Source organism: Juglans regia, chromosome 4, assembly GCF_001411555.2.
Source record: "Juglans regia cultivar Chandler chromosome 4, Walnut 2.0, whole genome shotgun sequence".
Lineage (NCBI taxonomy): Eukaryota > Viridiplantae > Streptophyta > Magnoliopsida > Fagales > Juglandaceae > Juglans > Juglans regia.
The window spans coordinates 34,099,534-34,118,949 of NC_049904.1; the positions used below are offsets into that span (position 1 = coordinate 34,099,534).

A 19,416-nucleotide genomic window follows, 5' to 3' on the forward strand; every position below is an offset into this window, starting at 1 on the left:
GCCTCCTCACTCCCTCCCCACTCTCTCCCAAGTCCCTCACAGCCACCACCAGCACCCCGGCCTCCCTCCACGTTCTCCAGAACCCTGCCGCAGCACCAACAACATCAACAGCCCCACTATCCGCATTTCTCTTCGCTCCCGTCTTCGTCTTCTTCTGCATCTTCGTCTGCGTCTCCCTCAATCTCGACCCCACCGCCGAGGGGTGGCGTTGCCATTGGTGTTCAGGCCCACCACGCCAGCACTTCTCCTCAACCTACCCCGTTCTCGTCTTCTTTCGGTCAGCACTTCGGTGGGCTGGGACGGAGTCCGGTCCATGCTCCCGAATCGGCCCCTAATTCCAATGTTTCGCAGGTGAGTTTTATTTCGCATGATTTGTCCAGATTGAGGTTTGGCATTGCATGTAAGACTTCCAAAGTTCTCTCTCTCTTATTTGGAAAAAAAAGAACTAAAATTGAAAAATTAAAAACGTGTTTATTTATGGAAATTCAAAACAAAAGAAAGGGGAGGACGGGGGGGGGAGGGGAAATGAGACCTCCCGCCCCGCTGGGTAACCATAGCTTTGGCCACTGGTGGCGGCGACCACGGGGTAGTCAAGAGCTAGGGCCCTCCACCAAATGTTCCCCCTCTTAACTCAAATATTAAACTTGGCTTATGATCGTCATCCAGACAGAAAAACTATGGTTGAGTCGCATGTTTTATTGTGGCTATAATTGTTGTTTGGTGTAATGTTTAGGCCAGACCGACGATTCAAGGAGTACAGGGAATGGGGATGTTGGGATCACTTGGTTCGAGTTCCTCACAAATTCGGCCAGGCGGGATTCCGGCACACCACCAACAGAGACCTGTCCAGTCATCTCTTAGACCGTCATCTTCCCCAACTAACCAGCCCTCAATCTCGCAAGTGAGTAGCCTCTCTATGTCTGATCTCATTTAATGGTTTGTTAGAGGAGCTAAAGGTTTCTAAATTGTTGCTCTGTTATGGATAAATATCCTTCCATGAGGCTCTCTCTTGTGGACAGTACTCTATGACCTTCCACTCTTGTGACGTGAATAGGTCAGAATTCATATTCAAGGATCGTATCCTTCTGCAAGATAATTGATTTTGTAAGGATGTTGCTGTTTTAGGTTTTGTTTACCTACATGTAAATGATATAAGGGTTGTTTTCCTGTTACATAATTTGGACTAAATATGGCTCTTTATCACTGAACTTGACTGTTGAATGCATTCTTAAAACAAGATTTGTGAGTGTTTAAATTTTTTTTCTGAATGTTCCCTTCAAAGCACATCCATTGTTTTCTGTATTGTCAAAAATTAGGAATACCCTTTGAGTAGTTTGAAAATTATTATCATATTGGATTTGGCTTGTTATCGCTGAAGTTGAAAGCAGCAGAGACCTAGTGTTGGAGTAGTTTAAAATTTTTAAATTGATCAGTCATAAGCAAATCCATGGTTACCCCCGGGATTAGTCGGGACGTTGTTCCCAGACACCCGGCGCCAATAAAAAGAAATTAAGCAAATCCATGGTTGAAGCTATGAATAAGAAAGGCAATGCTAGCCGAGAAAGTAGTAAGTTGAGTTTTCATGCTGTAAATTAATTTTCTCACCATTTCAAATATAATCCAAGATATTTTGGTGTTTGAGTGGTAGTTTCAGAATTATTTTTTTCCAGTGCATACAAAGGCATTTCCTGCAGTTTTACTTGTGCTTCTTGATTCTGGAAAGGATGCACTTCCTGCAATTAAAATTCTGTTTTCCTATCTTATTGTTGATGCTCTTTGGAGTACTAAACTGATATGTTGTAGAATAATAATGATAGTTTGATTACCGGTGACATACGTTTGTATTTACTAGTTGAATGGTGGTTAATATTGCTGTGGCTGCTTGGATTATTGTGCTTTTTATAACTTGTTTTTAGTGTTTCTTGGGAAAAATATGAGGTGAAAAGAAGGTTTCATGCCTGTACCATAGTCTTTTTAATTTCTTCTTCTTTCTGAAGAATCTGCAAGGGCATGGCCTTTTGAGAATCTCATCAGTGGGATCTCCTGGTTCTCCATCACCAAATACCTCGCAAAGTATGCAATCCATTAATCAGCCATGGTTGTCATCTGGATCACAAGGGAAGCCTCCTTTACCATCCCCTTCAAATAGGCTTCAGGTGAATTCACAAATGCAACAACGTGCACATCTTCCTCAACAACCACAGCATCATCCGGTGCCAGCAGCTTCACAGCAGCAACATATATCCTCTTTGCAGCCGCAACAACCTTCACCATCAAATCAGCTGCAAGAGCATTATGGACAGCAATTTGCATCTTCAAGGGTCCAACAAAGTGTTTCCCATCAACCTCAACCTCAAATTACTAGGGTTCAGGGCTCAGGAAATCAGAAGCCTTCCTCTCTTGCAATGCCACAACCGAACACAGTCCAGTCTGGGCCTCAGAATAGGACAGCTATCGTTGAAACAGATGAATCTTGTAATAGAATTCTTACCAAAAGAAGTGTCCAGGAGCTAGTTAGCCAGGTGAGCCATTGTTAGTCTTCTTTGCAAACACTTTATTGATGAATCTACATTTTCAAAACATTGGGGCTATATGCCTTTTTCTAATGAATAAAACTTATTGATTACCTATCAAAAAGAAAGTATCTAGATTTTCAAATCATTAATCACCTTCTTAACGCTCCGAAGTCTAGTCAGTTGGTTTGGTTGCGATGACAGAACCCGCCTAACTTTAATTTCTTGAATAGAATCATATGAACGGCATTTGGTGAAACATAAACATTAAAGCACCTAATTTGACTTTACATCTCATGAGAATGAGTGTAGAAATCAAACTTGTGTCCTTTGTTTGTGTACAATGATGTGAATAGTTGAGTTGCACCCATGTATTAAACAAGAAATAGGAAATAGGGAAAAAAAGAAGAATTGGATATATAAACCAGAGGCCAACATGTCTTTCCCAAGCCCTCGTACCTTGACAATGAAATCCTTTTTCTTTTTTCTTTTTTTTTTTTTTTTTTTTTTTAAAATTTTAGAATTCATGATGAGGTCCATTTTTTTTTTTCAAATTCGACTCCTGGTACAGGTTGATCCATTAGAGAAGTTGGATCCTGAAGTTGAAGACATTCTTGTGGATATTGCAGAGGATTTTGTTGACTCTGTGAGTGGTTGAACCTCTGTTATCTTAAATTTCATTTTTGTAAATATTTAGTACTTTGTGAGATGATGAATCTTTCCTAATTCTTGAATTTGGTTAGATTTGCATTATTCTTTCTTCTCATAGTCCATTTTCATGATTGCTCATCTCAAAATGGAAACTAGAGTTTTTTACTTTGGAGGAGTGGACTGCATAAAAATTAAATTTTCATATCAATTAGATGGTGGGGTTGATGTGTGGACTTTTCTATATCAGTGAAAGGCCTTTAGGATTAAATGATGACCACATTTTATTAGAGAATCTGCAAATAAAAATGTTTGGTATGATATCAATCAAAGACATAGCTACCCTTATCTCCCACATTTTTTCTGGCTGAAGACCTGGGAGATGAGTTTCCGAAGCCTTGAATTTACCTTTACGATCTATACTCCATCTCTGATTGAGACCTTTCCATTTGATGCTTCTTATGCCTTTCTTTGTTTCTTTTTAAATATTATTGTCATACTCAAATCTGAGCTTTTCTTTTTTGCTCTGCACAGATTACGACGTTTGGTTGCTCATTGGCAAAGCATCGGAAATCAAATACGTTGGAGGCAAAAGACATACTTTTACATCTTGGTTAGTTATGTGAGAAAATCCTCCAATGTGAGTGTTTTGCAACTTTAGATTTTGGACATTTAATGCGTAACCTTCTTTTACGCTTTTATTTGATGCAGAAAGAAATTGGAATATGACACTTCCTGGTTTTGGTGGTGATGAGATTAAGAGCTACAGAAAACCGGTAACACTTCTCATTTTTTACTTACCTTTAGCTTGACTGCAGTACAGTATAAGCACAGAATCTGCTTCTTGTAGTGCTGATGCTTTTTATACTCAAGAAAAATGTTTTCTTAAATATTTCGCTCTTTGATGGTTTTGCAGGTTTCAAATGATATTCACAAGGAGCGCCTTGCAGCAGTAAGCTCTGATCTCTTGGATATTTCCGTGTATAATTATTTTTGTAAATTTATTAAGTTTTGTGTATAGATACATATAAGTGGTTGTGCACATCATCTTTTGTTAAGCTAAATTGAAATCCTTAAGTTGATCACTTCATATTTTGGTTTGTTTTTTTAAGCATGTATATGGTTCATTTTTGCTTCTTTTATTTGCAGATAAAGAAGTCAATAGTAGCAACTGAGACAACAACCAAGATTTCTGCTGGACAAGCTGCTGGAAGTGTAAAGGGTAATCTGGCCAAGACACCTGCCAATGCGTTGGCCCCTCAAACCTAAAAATACATGATATCACTTGAAGGCATGTATTGATGCGGCTGAAATTGAGGACCTTTCTTGATGGAAAGGTATGCCAATTTTTTTTTAGACGCATACTGACATGTATTGAAACAGCATGTTTAAGTTTAACTGCCTGTATGCATGTTGGAACTTAAGAGCAAAGGTATTATGACATTTTCAAAATGGATGGAAGTCCATTTTCGAGACTTTAACATGATTTCGTGTCTATGCAGAGTTTAAAACACGTGAAATAGTTGAAGATTTCATATTAAAAAAAGGCTAAAAAAGGCATAGTTATTTTGCGTATTTAAAGATCGATTTTCTCGACTCTATATCAATTCCTCTTCACTCTCTTTGCAGGAAAATCTTGCCAAGAAGAAAGGGCTATATATAATACAGCATGGCAGAAACAAGATTCGATACCTACCTCTGTGGACAATGGACATCCAAGGATATGAAGCTGCTTCGTAAGGATCTCCCGGACCCCATGTAATTCAAAGGGAAGGGATTTTGTATCATTAATGGATATTTCATAGCCTAATTTTGTTGGGCCACCATCTTCTTTGAAGGGGCTGCAAGTTTGGTTGGACCAGTACTAACAACCTCAACCAGAACTCTCACTGAATTATGATCGGCATTAATCGTGTAATGATGTGAATTTGTGCTTTATTTTATTTATTTTTTTCTCGTTTTAAATTTTGACACCCCCGTTGCTTTTGCAAGTCAACTTCTTTTGTTCGATAAGCATCTTTTATATATGTTCTACTTTCATGTTATAATGCCACGCTTGGCAGATGAATACAGCGTGGTTTGGTTTAATTTGTAGAATTAGACAACGTTGAGGTTTTACCTTAGTTTACACACTAGAGTTTTTTAAATAATTTGATGCGTTACAAATGCAACGACTCGCATTGCAAAAGGCAAATCATATCTCCCACTATCTTTATCTTTTACTTATGGGTAATGAATCATATACTTATAATTTTACTTGTTTATTTTGCGATTAATCAATATAATTATGTGACTTTGAAAAAAGAAATAGTTTTAATTTTACATAATTATCAGAAATAGAGTTATAAAATAGTTGGAAAAGATATATATGTTAATAATTTTTCTTTACTGGTAAAAGGGTGTTAAACAAATCGACTCTTAAAATTTAAAAATTAGCGTTAAATTTCAAAATACGTGAGTGTATGTAATGTATGTATAGAACTGGATAGGTCTATGCCTTCTTTTGGGAAGCCCAGCTGGAATATTCGGCAGGCCGAAGCCTCTCTGTATACTTAAAATACGGCCCAAGAACCAAGTCTCCAAAGGACCAGACTTCCACTTTTTATAAGGCAAGTATTAATTTCTTTTTATTTTTTTTTTACCAATACAGAGGTCTCCCAAGGAAAAAAAACAAAAAGAAAAAGAAGGGTCAAACGAAAACAAACATAGATGATAGAACGAAGTTTCCTACCTTCATGAATGGGTGGGTGTCTTCGTTGCTGCAACTTGTGGTCGGTCTTTCCCGTTCTCAAACAAATTTGATGGGATAATATATGACCCCATGAAAACGAGTTGAAATTGATGGTCGTTGTCGTCGATCGATCGGTCAATCCCACAGCTGGAGCTATTATACATATAATTTGATCCTTCGCTTTCGTAGCTTCTTCCTGTAAGGGTAATTGAATTATAACCCGTTTGGTTACAAAAATGAGACCAAACAATAAATATATGAATAATATTTAAATAGTTTGAGTTAATATATTTTATGAGATTTTAAAAAAGTAGAGCAAATAAAATTGAATAAAAATATTTTAAACTAAAATATTATTTTTGTCTTGTGATTTGAAAACGTTGAATTGCTTTTTGTGTTTTGTTTAGAAGTTTAAAAAAGTTATAATGATTACATGGAAAAATTAAAATTTGAAATTAAAAAATATTTATATTTAAATAGTATTTAGATGTTGAGATGAGATGATAACATGTATAGAACCAAACAGGGCCTTATTTAGGATTCGTTTGGAAGTCAAAAGCAGCTCAGCTCAGTTCAAATTTGAACTGAGCTTGCCATCCAAACGTATTTCAACTGAGTTTTGTCATTTAACACAGTTTAGACTGTAGATAGACGTAACATGTCATTCTTTGCAAAGATTCTTGACTTTGCAAATAGCTTTTAATTTTTTTTACTTTCCGTTGGACCGTTATAACTCCTCTCTCTCTCTCTCTCTCTCTCTCTCTCTCTCTCTCTCCGTCTCTCTTTTCCCGTCCTTCTTCCTCAACCCATCGCAAAAGAAAATAAACCCATTTCCATAAAATCAATATCCCTCTCCGCAGCGACTGTACTGCACCAAAAATTGTTTAAAATATTTCCCAATTGCAACCTTGAGCTTCAAATTTAGAAAGCTATCGAACCCACAGTCATCCCCCATAGTCGACGGGTTGGAGAAGGAGATGTTCTGTTTCAACGGAAAAGCTTCCATCGTCAACTCCTCCAACGTCTGCAGCCCTCGTGCTCCAACAGTGATTGAAGTTTGAAGGGGTTGTCATTCCCTACTGTAAACCCGCTGCAGCCCTCTGGCTTAAATCCTTTCGGCGTGATAAATAAACAATGAAGATCAGAGTAAGCTTATTCCTTTTTACAAACTGAACTCTGCATCTGCTAAAAACTTTCTTTCCAATCTCTCAACTCATAAGTGCTACTATAAACCCGTGTGAGCATCTCCTCTGGTCACCTATTTGTTTCTTTGCATATTGAGATTCCTATATGCCACCGTATCTGAGGGTAAGGTACCACAGATCTAAACGTCAAGACAATCGTACGTTCCAATGATATAAATATCTATTTAATTATCGGCACTCATCTAATGTCATTGAACGAAATTTCGATGTGTTGAAGAAGCGTTTTCGAATTTTAAATTTAATGCCCCCATACCTTTCAACTCGGCAACGATATCTTATTATTACATGTTGTACGATTCATAACTTCATCCGCACGGTTACACCTAATGATCGGGATTGTCTATCATATAGCAATCTCGATGATTATCCAGGAATGAATGCGAATCAGAACACCAGTAAAGAATCTCATGTTCCTGACATGTCGATTGAATCAGCACAGGCGATGGCTACAACTAGAGATGCTATTGCATTATCTATGTGGGAGCATACTTATGGTAAAAAAGGAAACACCTAATTGCTAGCATGGTGTTGCAATCTTTTTTGTTACGTCAATATGAAATAATAGATTGTCAATTCGGGATACTTTATTTACATATATCAATGTTTAATATGTAAATAAATTATTGAATAAAATTTGGCCATGCTCCTGGTAGTATTTTATTCCCCTAATTGATTTTTTTATTATTATTATATTTCAATAAGGAATTTACATACAAAATATAGTGGAAATTGCGTTTTTACATGCATTGACTCATTTAAATAATAAAATGATATTCTTTATTAATTTTGTTAAAAAATTAAAATAACAAAATCAAGAAATCTTTTATACAATCAAATAAAAACTTTAGGGAAGATATATAATGGTACTTGGTATTACTAATTTCGTGTCATATCTTAAATAAGAAATAATGAAATAAAAGTGATAAAAATAGTGAAATGGTAATATAAATGATATGAAAGGAAACGGATAAAAAAAATTAAAGAAAAAGTAATATAAAAAATAACAACTTCAAAGAATACGGAATTGTGAATATTAAATACTATTATGAAAATTAAAGAAAAAAAAAACCCGATGGCATCCAAACTTATTTCCTAGCTACTTGCATGTTCTCGTTGGCATCTAAGATACATACCAAATCCTTTGATATTTTTCTTGCTGCATTTTGCGTCAGGTATGGAAATCATTTCCATTTTTACTGTAATATAAATAGTATTATATTTAAATTTATTTTAATATTTAAATATATTTTAAACTCATTTTAAGTGAATTCTATCAAACTTATTCAATAATCTCAACTCATTATTATTTATAAAAAATTTAACTCATCTCAATATTTAAACGTAACTTAATTTGTTACGAATAGTCATGTTGATAGAGTCAGATTATTATTGATAAAAAAGGTATGCTTCTTTTGAATTTATTCTAATAATAATGCATGTATATATGACGTTCGTTCTTAATCGTAAACTCAAAAAATCAGCTAGCTTGTCTTTTTCTTCAACAATAGATAGAAAATTAGTGAACGTTGATGTTGACCCAGAAAAAAAATATCCACCGATAGATCTGCCGTCACATTCCACCAAGACGGCCAATTTTTATTTTAATTTTTATACATTTTTTAATCCCTTTAAATATTTTAAAAAATATTTAAAAAATATTTTCTGAATTATTAAATAAAAAATAAATAAATAATCCGAAGAGTGAATCAGTGATGTCTCGATCGGTAGAAGTAGTAGTATTTTTCAAAAAATAAACCGTACGTTCAAATTGGGTCGTTAAGAATTTACTCTGGATTCAAGTACATTGGTAAGGGCTAGGGAACATTCCATATATATTAAAAAAAGAAGTGCACTGTAATTAATTTTCATAACTTAATACATATCACGTGGAATGTGGATATAATATCTTATCCTCAGCCACCAGCCATTCATGTGTGGTTCCCTTATCAATATGGAGATTTCCACACATATTCATAATTGTTCTCCTTAACAATCATATATTATATACTTATTGAATAAAATAATTAATTTAAAATAAATAAATAATTAATTAATATCATTATAAGAAAATTATTTATTTATGACCAGTGAAAATGATTATTTTTTTTAAAATAAGTATATTTTTATCTCAAATAATCGTTATCGTTCCAAATAAGTCATCACAAATATTTATTTTTCTTATATTGACAATTTTTTTTTTCTACCAGTAAACTTGTGTTTGATGGCCACTATATATATATATATATATATATATATATATAATACGAACTAGCATTAGGAATGTAGGCATCCAATATCCGGGCTCGTCCACATATTTTTCATCGACGGCCTCCAAAATTTGTCTTCGTTCAACGCTTCAAGCTCGGCGCGCTTCTCTTGTTGTAGCTGTAATGGACACGCAAAAGATCCTCTGTTCTCTTCTCTGCTGCTTCCTGATCTCGTCTATTCTCTCAGGTTACAACACCAATATGCATATTAAGAGTAGTGTTCCTTTCGTATTAAATATTTGTCGTTCAAATTGATCAGTACTAACTAGTTTCTCGCTAATATGTATATGTACTTGTTGGACTTTCTCCAGGGCAACAAGCGGTGCAAGCTGGACATCATGATAATGTTCCCTCTAATATTCGTCCGCTAAAGCTCTTCGTCTTTGGAGATTCTTATGCTGACACAGGCAACACCAATAAAACTCAAGTCGCTTGGAAATATCCCTATGGCATCACCTTTCCGGGAAAAGCAGTTGGTCGTTTCTCCGATGGCCGTGTCCTCTCCGATTACGTTGGTGTGTCCCTCTGATCTCTATCTAATTTCATCCTAGCTTCTCGTTGTGAAGCATTGGACAATTAACATATGCATAATTTGGCTATTTCTTTGATCTGCATATCATGTTACTGATATACTATATATATAGGACGTTGGCTCAATGCTTCTTCTGGAGCACAAAATGATGGGGAATGAAAAATGCATAATGCAGTCACCTGCATAATCGAGGGAGAATCGGTGCCCCCGTGGAAAATGAAACGCAACGCTACATTTTAGTGATAAAACGAATCGTTTCAGCTTTGACCTCCTTTCCTTTGTCTTTCCCACAAAATCCTCCTCACTTCGAAGACCATGAACTCTGCCTTCCTTAGTCTTCTAAGCCACGAAGCTCTACGTCTCTCTCTTCTTCCCACTTTCGTCTTCTCATCAGTTGTTCTGCCTTCCCACCTTCGTATTCCCCACGAAATCCTCCTCACTTCGAAGCGAACGAGCTCTATGTGAGGTATAGAATTAGGGCCTGTGAAACCCAAAGAAGGGGCAAGATTGCCAGCTCAACATCACTGCCATCGTTGGTTTCTAAGTTTACAGGCTAGTGTTAGAAGCTCAGGACTAGAGACAAATCTTCTTTTGGAATGGAGCAAATACATACATGAAGGGGAATCACTTCACATCTTGCAGAATGGAGCAAATACACATGAATAATCACTTGACGACCCACACGAAGAATCACTTGACGAACCCACATACAAAAATACCCAACTTTTTTGTCAAAGTTTCCTCCCATCTCCTTAGTCTCTCTCTATGTTTTTTCCCTTACGTGTTAGGTTCTAATTTCCATCTCCCCTTAGTCAATCAAACAACTTTACCATACCACCACGGTATGGATTCGTATATGACTCAAAATAAATGTAAAAACAAAGAGCCTAGCAGTTTTTCTTTTCCCCATCCTTTTCTTTTGTTTGTTTGTTTGTTTTTTCACTCGTTTGATATTTTTATAGAGCTATCTTAGTCTACAAAGCAGTGGCACTGAACTCCACTTATCGTTGTTGCTGTTGTGTGAACCCCTTCCTACCTTGGCTTGGTCATGACTCCATCATGCACATGCATGAAGAAGAGCCAGACGAGCTGCCTTTTTCATCTACAAGAAGACCCATATGAGACAAACTCTGAGAGATTTGAGAGATCCAAATGACGACCAAGACCGAAACGAAGAGCTGCTGTCTTTCTTCTCATTTTCATCTCTCTCTCTCTTTTTTTTTAATAAATATATTGGTTGATTCCCCAGCTGTTTAGCGGCCCAACTATACCTAGAACGATTGTATAGGAATACAGTCAAAACATGTATGCAGTATAGTCTGCGTTAAGATATAAAATTAATAATAATATATATGTATCTTTCAATTGATTTAAAATTTTAAGACAAATGATAATTTTATATGATATTAGAGTAGGAATCATCATGAGTTCAAATTCTAACTCTACATACACTTTATCTCATTTAATTAAATATTTCATATGTTATGTTTATTGATCATTGAGAGTGAGTCTAGCTCACACGTGATAAGGGTGAATATTAAAATATAAAATAAATAATAAAATATACATTTTTCCATCAATTTAATATTTTGGAAGCTTAATTTTATTATTTATTTGATATATTAACATTTTGCAAATACTGATGACATGACTATTTTACACTAATTAGCATCTCTAATATTATATATTGTGTTTGATTGTATAAATTAATGCATGCATGCAGCAAAGTTCTTAGGAGTCGAGTCTCCGATTCCATATGAAGGGTGGAAATCATCATCACGTGGGATTCCATTGTTGAAATACGGAATGAATTTTGCTTATGGAGGCACGGGTGTATTTGATACCGTTCTCCCCGGCCCAAAAATGACAGTCCAGATCGATTTCCTCGAACATCTTCTCAGAGATAACGTGTTTACCGGTAAAGACCTAGAGCGCTCCGTGTCCTTTGTCAGTTTCGCTGGTAAGGACTACTTTACTTACATAGTCACGAACGGATCTGCTGAGGTGAGAAATATTCTACGTACCTGCGCATAAATATTCCTTCATAACTTTTATAAATTTTAATTTATCATATCTCATTTTATTATAATTTTTAAAAATTTACACATAAAATATAATAAATAATTTAATTATTTCAAATATCAAAATAATAATAATATTAAAAAATAATATTTTATTTAACTTTCCCTCTCAACTAATTCATCTCAACTTACTGTCCAATTAAAACTTACCTAATTAAGTTTCGATAGGTACTGGGATCCAACATCAGAGAGAGAGAGAGAGGGGGGGTGTGGGGGGACTAACTTGTGGCCATACTTCGTTTGGATTTGGTCACCGTCCCATACAAAATATAAGATTTTCTATCCTTGCAAGATAATGAAACATGGGGGAAATTAATATATGTTTGTTATCTTGAGTTCCATGATTAATCATACCATATTAACAATTAATCTTTATACCATTACTCTTCTTAATTCGCATTTGTGATTCTAGAGCTTCCAACAGAAATGTTTTTACTCGTGGACCGGATTCTTTTATTGCAAAAAGAGTCATTTGTTACCAAAATGCCATAAAAATATTAATACTGTTGTAGTATTTGTTTGAAGAGAAGTCATGTTGTCCATCATCCCCCTAGCTTAATCATTATCTCTTTAACTATATCTCCGATTATTATAAAATTATTTATCATTATTTGCTTACATTCTAATTAATCAATAATTTGATGTTGTCCAATATTAAATTGATGATCTGTTTTAGGGATTGCAATCTTTCATTAGGACAGTGGTCAATCAACTTGCTATCAACTTGAAACGAATTCATGGCTTGGGAGTTAAAAAAATTGGCGTGACAGGTATTGTGCCTTTTGGATGTCTCCCTGTTTTCACAGGCACATCCTCATTGCAACAGTGCAATGAGAATTATAACTCGTTCCTCGGTTTCCACAATGTTCTATTGAAGCAAACCGTGGAAAAGCTGAACAAGGAAACAAAGGATTCTCCCTTTTTCATTTTTGATCTTTATGCTTCCTTCACGTCCGCCATCAAGAACGAAGGTAACATTAACCATCCTATATATATATATATATCTTTAACAATACTACTGCCCCTCGAGTGTGAGCCTAATTTTCAGTTACTTTTGGTTCACTTTGATCAGAACTCATGCATAGAGATCATTGATTAATCTAGTACGTACGTACTGATCGATATATATATCTTTTATATATACGTGTGTGATGCATGCATGCAGGAAGTATAAAGTTTGAGAACCCATTGAAGCCATGCTGTTTGGGTACTAGTGCTGTAAGCAGGGAAATTTTGCTCTGTGGGAGGGTAGATGAAAATGGAGCCAAGCTATATACACTTTGTGAGAATCCCAAATCATCATTCTTTTGGGACGTAGCTCATCCTTCCCAGGAGGGATGGCGTGCTGTCTATTCAGCTTTGCAAGCCACTCTTGAACAAGATTTTCTCCAGTACTAGATCATATACATCAGTTCGGCCAAAAAATAAATAACTATATATTAAGCAATAATGCAGGCCAGCTGCTTTGTATAATGAATAATCTCCTCTGCAGGCATATATAATTACCAATAAGTACTACGCTATTAGCTACGGCGCGATCCTCAAGTACTACTTGCCCTCTGTCTAAAATATTTTCCAAATAAATCATATGTAATAATAGAAATAAAATTATCATTTTATAATTAGGTGCTGATCTGATCTCTGTTGTACGTACAATATGCATGGGGGGTCGGGTGATGAGACTTATTTTAATTTCTTTTTTCTTTTCAGTTCAAATAGCAAGTTGATAAATAGGATAAATGATAAGATAAATAAATCTTAAAAATAATTTTTAATTTTCTACTCCGGCCAGTACAACTGAGACCACCTTCGTGATTACACATACATGTTTTTTTTTTCAATTTTTTATTTTTGCAAAATTAATATTTATTTATGTTTTCCCAAGGTTGTGGGCTTAATTATATATAAATTAATTATTCCAAATGCATGGGAAGGTTTTTATGCATCGGCTCGATCGAAAGAGTTTTTGGGCTTCCATATTTACAGAGATCGCTTGTTAGAATGGGCCTTGTCCGAGTTTAAAGACCCTATGTACGTACCCCTTGAGTGGCCATTCAGATCCTTGATCTTCAGTTTCCCTTTTCATTTGCTTTCAGTTCCAATCACTATCGGGAATCGAACAGATTGACTAGTAATTAATCTTCGACTGATCATACAGCAGACGTTCTGGATGTGTAAGGTTTGAGAAGCTAGTACCGAAGCCTAGCAGCTTCTTGTGCATGCATTTCATGATCATATAATAAACAGTTAATATTCCTGTACATGAATGGGGGCGGCCTGTGAGGAGCCCTGCATATCGGCGTTCTTTTGTGCCGCAATATTGCATTCTATCTACACGTACGTACGTAGGAGGGATGGCGTGCTGTGTATTCTTCACTTTATTCTGTTGTAACTGATTTTGATTTCCTGTAAAGTGTATAAATATATGCTGCCTCAATACATTAATGAATGATGAGGGAAATCAGGAAAATTGTTTCTATTGATGACATGGTATCATAGCTGCTCGACTAGTAGTCTCCTCTATCCATGGCTGCACTTGTTTTCTCACCTCCTCCACAGCCAACTTCTTCCATTATCTATTCCTTCTCACATGTTGTTACCATCAAGCTAACAACAGAAAATTAATTATTATGGAAAATCCAAATGTCGGCATACCTTAGAAGGCAAGATCTCTATTGCTATGTTGAAGGAACCCTTCCTTGACCAGAACAATTTTTACCTTCCATCTCTAATGACCTACCCAAAACCAACCCATATTTTCTTTTGTGGATGCACACAGATCAGCTGGTACTCAGTGTTCTATTCTCATCCCTCTCAGTTTCTGTCGTTGGCCATGTCCTCTCTTCAAACACTGCTAGAGAACTCTGGCTCTCCGATCCCTTTCATCTATGTTTGCCTCACACTCTCAAGCAAAATAATTTCAGGTTCATTTTCAGTTCACCAATCTTTCTTGAGGAGATCAATCTATCTCTAAATATTTTGGAAATGTTCATACTTTTATTGATACATTGGCTACAATGGGTAACCCACTTCCAGATAAAGAATTTGTCACCTATTTACTTACTGGTTTAGGGCCAGTTTATGAGTCTTTTGTTATCTCTGTCACTATAAGGTTTGAACCTCTCTCATCTCATGAACTATATGATCAACTTCTATTAATTCATGAAAGTAGACTAACTCACACTGCCAAAAATGTCTTTGAGCCATCTGTTAATTACAGTGCACATGGTGGTCGAGATCAACGTGACAAAAGTGGTTTCCGTGGTCGACAAGGCAGAGGTAGATTCAATAGTTTTCGTGGTCATGGTAGTCGATCTCCAGCTTCTCGGGGTGGTCGATATTCCTCAAGCAACTTTCGTCAAACACCATATTCTTCAGGCAACTTTCATTAAACACATGATGGACAACGTCCCACCTGTTAAGTATGCAACAAACTAGGGCATGTTGCCCTCCAATGCATACATAGGTTCGATCATGCCTATCAAATAGAGGTGCCCAGATCTTTCTCTGCGAATTATACCACACCTCGCTCCATTTCCAACACCACTTGGTATCCAGATTCAGTTTCTACCCACCATATCACAAATGATCTGAGCAATCTCAACCTATCCACTGAACAATACTTTGGTAATGAGACAATTCGAGTTGGTGAAGTGCCTTCCCATTCAACACATTGGTGACTCTTCTCTGACTTCAAACTCCTCATCTTTTCTTCGACATAATTTACTTCATGTTCGAAATATCTCCACAAATCTCATCTCAGTTCTCCAATTTTGCGCATACCGACATGTATTGAAACAACATGTTTAAGTTTAACTGTCTGTATGCATGTTGAAACTTAAGAGCAAAGGTATTATGACATTTTCAAAATGGATGGAAGTCCATTTTCGAGACTTTAACATGATGTTGTGTCTATGCAGAGTTTAAAATACATGTGAAATAATCGAGGACTTCATATTTAAAAAAAAAAAAAAGGGCTAAAAAAGGCATAGTTATTTTGCATATTTAAATATCGATTTTCTCGACTATATATCAATTCCTCTTCACTCTCTTTGCAGGAAAATCTTGCCAAGAAGAAAGGGCTATATAATACAGAATGGCAGAAACAAGATTCGATACCTATCTTTGCGGACAATGGACATCCAAGGATATGAAGCTGCTTCGTAAGGATCTCCCGGACCCCATGTAATCCAAAGGGAAAGGATTTTGTATCATTAATGCATATTTCATAGCCTAATTTTGTTGGGCCACCATCTTCTTTGAAGCGGCTGCAAGTTTGGTTGGACCAGTACTAACAACCTCAACTAGAACTCTTACTGAATTATGATCGGTATTAATCGTGTAATGATGTGAATTTGTGCTTTATTTTATTTATTTTTTCTCATTTTAAATTTTGACACCCCCATTGCTTTTGCAAGTCAACTTCTTTTGTTCGATAAGCATCTTTTATATATGCTCTACTTTCATGTTATAATGCCACGCTTGGCAGATGAATACCGCGTGGTTTGGTTTAATTTGTAGAATTAGACAACGTTGAGGTTTTGCCTTAGTTTACACACCAGAGTTTATTAAATAATTTGATGCGTTACAAATGCAACGACTCGCATTGCAAAAGGAAAATCATATCTCCCACTATCTTTATCTTTTACTGATGGGTAATGAATCATATACTTATAATTTTACTTGTTTATTTTGCAATTAATCAATATAATTATGTGACTTTGAAAAAAGAAATAGTTTTAATTTTACATAATTATCAGAAATAGAGTTATAAAATAGTTGGAAAAGATATATATATGTTAATAATTTTTCTTTACTGGTAAAAGGGTGTTAAACAAATCGACTCTTAAAATTTAGAAATTAGCGTTAAATTCCAAAGCACGCGAGTGTATGTAATGTATGTATGGAACTGGGTAGGTCTATGCCTTCTTTTGGAAAGCCCAGCTGGAATATACGGCAGGCCGAATCCTCTGTGTATACTTAAAATACGGCCCAAGAACCAAGTCTCCAAAGGACCAGACTTCCACTTTTTATAAGGCAAGTATTAATTTCTTTTTATTTTTTTTTTACCAATACTGAGGTCTCCCAAGAAAAAAAAACAAAAAGAAAAAGAAGGGTCAAACGAAAACAAACATAGAAAAGAAGTTTCCTACTTTCATGAACGGGTGGGTGTCTTCGTTGCTGCAACTTGTGGTCTTTCCCTTTCTCAACAAATTAGATGGGATAATATATGACCCCCATGAAAACGAGTTGAAATTGATAGTCGCTGGCGTTGATCGATCGATCGGTCATTCCCACAGCTAGAGCTTATACATATAATTCGGTCGTTCACTTTCATAGCTTCTTCATCTAAGGGTGATAGAATTATAATTTGATTGGTTATAGAAATGAGATGAAATAATAAATATGTGAATAATACTGAAATAGTTTGAGTTAATATATTTTATGAAATTTTAAAAAAATATAGAAAAAAATTTGAATAAAAATATTGTTAAAATATTATTTTTATTTTTTGATTTGAAAATGTTGAATTATTTTTTTGTGTGTTTTATTTAGAAGTTTAGAAAATTTATAATGATTACATGAAAAAACTTAAAATTTGAAATTAAAAAATATTTATATCTAAATAATATTTAGATGTTGATATGAGATAAAATGAAATGAAAATATTTATAAAATCAAACTGGGCCTTATTTTGAGTAGTCTTGTTGACAGTGTCATATTATAATTGATCAATAGAGGCGTGCTTCTTTTGAATTCATTCTCTAATAATAATGCATGTTTGACGATCGCTCTTAGTCGTAATCCCAATAATTCATCTGGCTTATCTTTTTATTCAACAATTAAATAATAGATAGAAAATTAGTGAACGATAATGTTGACCCAGAAAAAAAAAAGAAAAAGAAAAAGAAAAAGAAAAATACTTGTTCCAGTCGAACGGGAAAAGCGCTGTGCAACCGGTGTCCACCTAGAAAAATGAAACGGTTCATTTCATTCGTTTTCCTTTTCTTAAATATTGGCTTCATTTCTTCTTCTCCATCCCCCTTCATTTTCACCTTCTCTGAATTCTCTTACCCCCTTCATTTTTTCTTTTTCGAATCTTCTCCTTCTCACTCCCAATTGTGCCTCTTCATGTTTCCATCCCCCCTGTGTTTTTGTCCTCCTCCATTCTTCTTCGTTTAATTCAAATTTATCATGTTCCCTCAACATCTTGCCCTCGGATACAATTCTAGTGGTAGGGCCAGGCAATAATCCTCAAAAGTGAAGGTTGTAAACCCTGATCATAAGTCCATCCTATACACCTGATTGCTTATTGTCAATTTAATTTTATGAAAATGGCCAATTCCTGACTATACTCATGCAACTTCTTATCCAATCGCCAAGCCAAAGAAAGCCCACATGAGATCTAATTCTACAATTTCTGGATAACATCTAAATGGTTCTATGCTTACTAATTCAAACACTTGCCATGTGAGATACAAAGCTTTGGCCTCTCTTTTGGGATTTTGATGATGATTTTCCTGCAGATGTAACTCAATTTTTTTGCTCATTGAAAAAAAAAAAAAATTCTCTTTTCATTCCTAAGAACCTACCAAAGTTGATGAATAGAATAAAGATAACTCATAAAGAAGTTCAAAAGAAACTTTTTACCACGGTGCCGACAACCAAGATAGAGGAAGTGAACAACTGGATTTTTCACACGAAAAATACAAATCCTTCAAAAAATTTTCAAATATAGAAATGTGGAAGAACTCACGAAGAGAACCCATGGTGAAAAGAAGGGTTTGCAAATCCTAATTTTTTTTTTAATAGACCCAGATGCAAAAACTCTCTATCGATTTGTGGAAGAACCCACGAAGAGAATCCAAAGTAAGCAAATTGATTTTTGCCAACCTACAAAGAGAAGTTCAGTTTCGCAGGAAGAGAAGCTAGGCACGAAGAGAAGCTCCATGAAGACGAAAAGAAGCTGCCTATATTTTTCTTGTTTTAGTCTTTTTCCTATTTTCTCTTTTCAATATTTGTTTTAAAAAAATCGACTAACGTGGTATGCAGGTTGCACCACGGTTGCGCATAGCCGACTGTCTGTAGAAAAATTGAAAAAAAAAATCCACCGATAGATCTGCCGACACATTAATCCACCGAGACAGCCAATTTTTATTTTTATTTTTTATACATTTTTTAATCCCTTTAAATATTTAAAAAAATATTTAAAAAATATTTTCTAAATCATTAAATAAAAAATAATAAATAAATAGTTGGGAGAGTGAATCAGTGATGTCTCGATCGGTAGAAGTAGTAGAATTTTTCAAAAAATAAACCGTACGTTTAAATTGGGTCGATAAGAATTTATTCTGGATTTAAGTGCATTGGTATAAGGGCTAGGGAAAATTCCATATATATTAAAAAAAGAAGGGCACTGTAATTAATTTTCTTAGCTT

At 35.2% G+C, this 19,416-nt stretch overlaps 2 protein-coding genes across 2 annotated transcripts in view; both read left to right on the forward strand.

The window, feature by feature from the left end:
- LOC108983859 (transcription initiation factor TFIID subunit 12) overlaps positions 1-5,176 on the forward strand; it is a 5,499-nt gene extending 323 nt beyond the window's left edge. Inside the window, exons 1-9 of the mRNA XM_018955632.2 lie at positions 1-351; positions 734-901; positions 1,998-2,522; positions 3,085-3,159; positions 3,696-3,774; positions 3,873-3,937; positions 4,078-4,113; positions 4,311-4,498; positions 4,791-5,176. The exon at positions 1-351 is cut by the window's left edge and continues 323 nt beyond it. Of these exons, the coding sequence (XP_018811177.2) occupies positions 1-351; positions 734-901; positions 1,998-2,522; positions 3,085-3,159; positions 3,696-3,774; positions 3,873-3,937; positions 4,078-4,113; positions 4,311-4,430 (1,419 nt within the window). The 3' untranslated portion in view covers positions 4,431-4,498; positions 4,791-5,176. The remainder of the gene's footprint in view (positions 352-733; positions 902-1,997; positions 2,523-3,084; positions 3,160-3,695; positions 3,775-3,872; positions 3,938-4,077; positions 4,114-4,310; positions 4,499-4,790) is intronic.
- A 4,183-nt stretch (positions 5,177-9,359) lies between these two features.
- Positions 9,360-13,602, forward strand: LOC108983860 (GDSL esterase/lipase At5g03610-like). Its single transcript, XM_018955635.2, has 5 exons — positions 9,360-9,551; positions 9,676-9,879; positions 11,620-11,900; positions 12,654-12,948; positions 13,143-13,602. Exons 1-5 carry the CDS (start codon positions 9,488-9,490, stop codon positions 13,373-13,375), a joined length of 1,077 nt encoding a protein of 358 aa, XP_018811180.1. The 5' UTR covers positions 9,360-9,487; the 3' UTR covers positions 13,376-13,602.
- Positions 13,603-19,416: the final 5,814 nt, after the last annotated feature.